Source organism: Toxotes jaculatrix, chromosome 6, assembly GCF_017976425.1.
Source record: "Toxotes jaculatrix isolate fToxJac2 chromosome 6, fToxJac2.pri, whole genome shotgun sequence".
Lineage (NCBI taxonomy): Eukaryota > Metazoa > Chordata > Actinopteri > Toxotidae > Toxotes > Toxotes jaculatrix.
The window spans coordinates 3,297,846-3,303,845 of record NC_054399.1 but is presented as its reverse complement, the minus strand read 5'-3'; the positions used below and the strand labels follow the sequence as shown (position 1 = coordinate 3,303,845).

The 6,000-nt window shown below is 45.2% G+C and overlaps 1 protein-coding gene across 1 annotated transcript in view; it reads right to left on the bottom strand.

Moving 5' to 3' along the window:
• Positions 1-556: 556 nt before the first annotated feature.
• sh3rf1 (SH3 domain containing ring finger 1) overlaps positions 557-6,000 on the bottom strand; it is a 30,195-nt gene continuing 24,751 nt past the window's right edge. Inside the window, exons 8-12 of the mRNA XM_041040961.1 lie at positions 5,227-5,397; positions 4,251-4,534; positions 3,820-4,139; positions 2,956-3,308; positions 557-2,800 (exon numbers count right to left, since the gene is read on the bottom strand). Of these exons, the coding sequence (XP_040896895.1) occupies positions 2,632-2,800; positions 2,956-3,308; positions 3,820-4,139; positions 4,251-4,534; positions 5,227-5,397 (1,297 nt within the window). The 3' untranslated portion in view covers positions 557-2,631. The remainder of the gene's footprint in view (positions 2,801-2,955; positions 3,309-3,819; positions 4,140-4,250; positions 4,535-5,226; positions 5,398-6,000) is intronic.

Sequence of the window (6,000 nt, the reverse complement as noted above, 5' to 3'; positions counted from 1 at the left end):
GGCCAACATAACACAAGGTCACTGGAGAAAACAGAGAGGAAAAGGAACACTGGATTATTGTCATGAAACAGTGACTAAGCCCGAGGAAAGTATGGAAACCATTAGCTTTTATTGTTATAGAGATTTTTACAAAATGTGCTATTCCCTCAAATACTTCAGAATGTTTTTCACATAATAGACTTGTGCCAAATAAGTTGATTTCAGTTTCACCATTTTTCAGACATACAACAGACTAACTACAGACAAAAAAAAAAAAAATCAAGTAAGTCACCTTGGCATGAGGAAAATCAGTTAAGTTGCCTTATGTTCCAATAAATGAAAATATAGCAGAGTAACTGTTACAAGAAATGCTTCATGTTTCGAGTCTGAAACTGTGCAGCCTGTGCATGAAAGACAAGGACCAGAAGTCAATATGATTAGAAGTGTTATGAGCAGATGTGCATATGTGTTGCAGTAAGTCTGATGTGTGTATTAAAGGCTTACCAGTGAAATGAAAAGACACTCGGAGGAGCGGTTTTAGCACAGAGCCTGAGGTTGGTGTGGTGATCGCCAAGACAACAATACAACATCAGGTTTATTCTATGTAAGTACCAATCAGGAAACACAAAAAGAAAAAGGCCCTAACAGTGATTTGTACCATCCTTTTCCAAACTCTCTCCAAATTTCAAACAAACTACAACATATTCCAGCAGTCAGTTACACAGTGGTCCCCCTCAAAAAACAACAAAACAAACAAACAAAAGAATACACTTGAAACTCTGGGAACAATTCAGTCAGTAAATTCAATCTCAAAGCCAAATTTGGCACGACTCAGTGATTGCCTCAACTCCAAAGTGTTTAAATCTCCCCTCAGACTTCACAGCACTCCAGGTCAGTCGGAGGTCAGTCATTAATGATACTGAATAAAAGGAAAAGAGGAATTATGTTGTGACATACTCTTTGCTGAATCCAACTTTTCATTCGTTCTCCGTTTCTCATTCTAAAACTAACCCTTCTTTTTGTTTTACAAGCACCAAACACTACAACCAAATCCCCTCCGATCACAAACAACTCTTACAGTAATTCAAGTCAATACAACACTTAGCATTAAAGACTCTGCAGAGACAAAATGTACAAACCCAATCACAAAATATCCTTTAAAAAAAAAATCAAGGGGGTAAAAGCGATTGATTTCAATTAAAACTGTAACTTTCGAGATTCAACAGAACAACACTACACAACTCTTCCTGTGGAGTGATACAATGATATGTTGCTTCAGGCAAACATTCTGTGCTTTAGCTAGCTGGGTTTTTATTGCCACAAGTCACATTAGGAATGAGTTATAGTGTACAAAGCTGAGAGCCCGTCGAAGGGTGTCTGTGTGCCTTACTGCTCCCGTGTCCAGGTCAGTTACAGGAGAGACTCTCCAGGAGCAGCAGGTGTCAGCCTCTGTGGAATCTGTAACGAACATAAATACACACTGAAAAGAATCTGTTGTGCACAGTTACTGAAATGTTACGTCGCTCTTGTGATGCAGAGCTATGTCTGGGTTTGGCCACGGCCGAGGGAGGTTAGGAGAGCAGCTACTCTGGTCAGTAAATACACAGAAGGTACAAAGTAAGCAATATTTTGACTGCAGTCTATTTGGAGTGCATGTTTTTTTCCCCCCCACATATTAAAAAGGCATTGACCAAACAGTCCTGCAACACATCTACCTTCACTTTGTCTGCCGCTGAGGGCTTTGCTAATCACATGCAAATATTTGACCACCGCAGGTAACGGCCCTTGGCTCTTCAGCCTCAGCGACACCAGGAGAAAGACCGAGGGGCCCTGTGATTTGGCCCCAGAAAAATGTTTTCTGATGTGCAATGTTCACATGAGTGTGAGTTGTAGCTTGTGTACTTGAATGTGCAATACGGCAGATCTGTCTTACGATCCTCTGGTTGAGGTAATGCCTTTGGAGCTGGGGAAGTTTCCTTTTTTTTTTCCAACCGAGCAGCACAAGCACAGACGGCGCTGCTTGTTTGTCCTGCGCTGCTGTGTCTGACACGCCTTCTCCATTCTGCTGACAGTTTGAAATAATGGTAAAACTTTTATCAGTAGTGTAAATGGAGAAAAGTATAACTGACGTGATAGAATATGGCGTAAGGCATTTGCCAGCTTAACCCCTTAATATTTTGCACTACAAAAAGGCCAGTCTATGAAATAAGTTAAAATGTGTAACATATCTATATCAACAGTTCATATTGGTTGTTTTAGGACTAATCATCTTTGTGTCCGTATGTACAATAAAGTGAGGAACAGTACAAGGCACACATTTAACAGCTGAATTGTTAACAAAGATATAAATAACCAACAAAAAAAGGAAAAGTTCATGAGTAGTGTGCTCTCCTCTAAATCTGTCCACTGTGCTTTTAATGACAACACATCCTGTTCTTCTCTGTAGCTCTCTCCCACGTGCCACTAGTGTTCAGCTCAGAGACCGGAGCCACAGCGGGCTCTGGTCAGTTAAAGTGTCAGTCTGATGGTCCTATCCCAGCCACGATGTCGGCACTGTCCTCGTTTGGTTTGAACAGTGACAGACTGTAGCGAGGCAAGCAGCGGTCAGCTGGGTCACGTTGTCGGAGACCGTGGTTCAGTGTAGTGTGCTTATTAGATGCTGTCTACAAAGCTGCCAGGGAACAGTCCGGTCCTGCCGTTCCTCTGCAGTGTGCCTTTGAACCAGCCGTCTTCCCTCTTCCTGTGAACAAACACAATGTCGCCCTCCTTAAGTTCCAGCTCGGCCTCGCTCTGCGGTGGATATGATACCACCACCCTGTACCTGGGGAGGACAGCCAGAGGCGCAGTGAGTGAATGATGAACACTGTAACAATGACAGCCGATAAGTCATGATACCTGCGATATCACGTTACACGGGAACGATAAGCAGGACAATCACAAACAATAGAACGAAACTGCAGACTCGCATCAATGTACCTCTCACATATGATGGGCCGTGCATCATGCTGCTGAGATAAAAGAGAGGAGCACGGCTGGCGAGGAGGAGGAGCGATAGGAGCGCACCCATCAAGGGGACTGCTCTTCCGATGGGAGGACTCTGGGACTGAGGAGGACGAGGAGGATGAAGCTGCAGATGCAACGGCAGCAGCAGGTTCAGGCTCGAGGCAGCTGACAGAGCCGGAAGGAGGGGAGGTGTCGTGCCCCGCGGCGCCATGTAGCACCTCTCCAGCTGCAGTCTGTTCCGCATCAAGGGTAGGAGAGGAGGGGGGTGAAGGACGAGACTTCTTCTTATTGGAGGACAACAGCTTCAGAAGACTCTTCTTTTCTCTCTGCAGCATAAAGACACCATCATTTTTTTTTTAACGTTAGAGAACTGCAGCAACTCCTGAAGCAATGAGACACGAGCAATTTTCACAAACCACAGACAGTATTTTCTAGTGCCTGCAGCTGTTTTGTTTCTCTGCCACTGACACAAACATCCGTGGTAAGAGAAACTCCTTTTTTCTGCACAGTTTTTAAACTGCAGGTTAAAAACTGTTGACACAGCTGTCGTCTGTAAAGAAAGACTGAACCAACAACAGAAAGAAAGACAGAAACAAACCCTGTCCATAATGATACCCTCTCTATGTTGCTACTATTATTCAATCTTATCAATCTTTTTAATTTTAATAAGACGCTCCAAAACACTACAAAGCATTTCAATCATCTGCAAGAAATTAAAACAAATTCTTCATCATGATAAAACATGTACACATCAACTAAAAATAGAAACAGCAATAGATAATCAGCGCTGTTTATATTAATTGCATTAAGTTCTGAAAATACTAAGACATATCCAACCTTGACATCCTTGTCTAGTCTGCAGGCGAGAGCTGTGTTGTTAGACACGGGATTGAGAGCGGAGCTGTTCCCAGGGCCGACAGGCACAGTGAGGACAGGTACAGGTCTCAAAGCGTCACCCTCCAAGGATGCAGCACTGACATTGGGTGGGGTCAAAGAGGCAGCAGCGCAGCCCATTGCCACCCCAGCCCGGGTACAACCCTGGGCAGGGCTAGAGGAGGGCTGCGGGCACACTGCAAGGTGTGGAAGATAGGCTACGGGTGTTGCAGACTGGATGGGTGTCACCGCTGCTGTGGGCCGGTCCTGACTGTGACATGCAGCTGCAAATGGGAAATAAAATAAAATAACATTTAACATAACATTAGACTTTTTAAAACTCTTTCACAGTGTGAAGAAACATCCAGTAACCATTTTAATCCCAGTGAGTTTACCTGTCCTGACCGCGTTGCGAGCCTGATTCACCGTCATCTGGGAGCTGACATGCAGCGGGACTTTTGGCTGTTGGCCCGTGGCTGTCTGAGCTGCCGTTACTACAGCTGCAGGTTGGGAGCCGGCAGGTACAGCGCTGGAACACACGGTGAGCGCTTTGTTGTAGTCGGGCCCTGGAACAATGGCCCCAAGGGGAGCAGAAGAGGGGCTGACGATGGTGACCCCTCTGCCCGCCTGAGTGCACAGACTCATGGGCACTTTGGGCTGAGTGCTCCCTGACGCTGTCCTGAGGGGAGAGAATGTGAAGAGGTGTAAGACGCAGCTCTCTGTGGTGACAGGGGAACTTTACACCTTCACATGCATTTTACACCTCCTAAAAATCTCAGTGTTTTCACATTTAAAGGGTCTAAGTTGATCCTTCTAACTGTTCCACTTGACATTTACAAATCAATATCAGTTTTCCTTCCTGGTCCTAACAAGCTATGTACAAGATTCCAAGGTTGACGATCACAGGATCTGCAGTTACGGCTTAAATCCACCATAATGAGCATGAGATAACCTGGAAATATGCAAAGCGGGATTACACTGAATTATTATAAAAACCATAATGACTTTTAAATTTTTCTTGCAACCCACTGGCGGCAGCGTCTAAAAGCCAAGATCAAGAAAATAAAAGCATTATAAGTTTCTAGAAGGAATCTGAAGAGCAATCAAAACATGTGCTTTATGGGAATTCTTTCCAAAGCTGGAATGTGTCTGTGGTCCAACAGCTTCATCCGCTGACAGTTAACGTGACTTCATTAATAAAAACATCATAACATACTGTATGTTTTAAAGAGGTTATCTTAGAAAAACCCCATATGGTGGAATTATTAACCCCTGGCTATCCATCACAGTCAGATGGATGTGAAACCAGGGATGTGTGACTGAGTGAACAGTGTGTTGACAAAAACAAATGACCATGAATAAATGACTGACCTGCTGACTGGACTCATGTAGTTCCCAGGGAAGACTCCAATCTTGCCAGTGTGCATGGAGGTGCCCTTGAACCAGCCGTCCTGACAGCGTTCCAGCACCAGGAACATCTCTCCCTTCCTCAGCTCCAGCTCGTCCTCCTTCCGAGGAGTATATGGGAACATTGCCACATAGCTGGATCCAGAACAAGCAGTAAACAAAGATAAGTCATTTCCCAAACACAGATGAGCACCCACTGAGCTAACATTTCCTCCCATATGGAAATAAAAGCATTTAACATTTTGAACAGCATGCCATTTGTTCGGGATTTATCCTGCTGTCTCGCTGTGCACATGTCATCATCTCCTCTGAGACCCTCCAGCAGAGACTGTGCCCTCTGACCCAGAGAATATCAGCACTGGAGGACAAAACAATTTGCGGGTCATCTCTCTACAGCAGTGCAAGAACAGGCCTGGAATGGCAGCCAAGAAGATGGGAGTCTCAGCTGGGATGTTGTCAGGGGAAAGGAACATAAATGCCTCAGAGTCTGACATGCACGCACAGGCAAGGCACAGATGACGGCAGGAGAGCAGGCACGAGTGGATCTAATTCTTATCAGGTGTGCGGTGTCTTGGGGGAGTAATGAGGGTAAAGGTGAGGGAGTCAAAAGTCAGAGGTGAGAGGGAGGATCTCCAATGGGACCCAGGAGACTGTCACCCACAGGTTCTGACCCCGTCACCTGTGCACAAGCTCACACTCTGCAGCCTCACACTGACAGCTGGGGGGGGGGGGTCACAG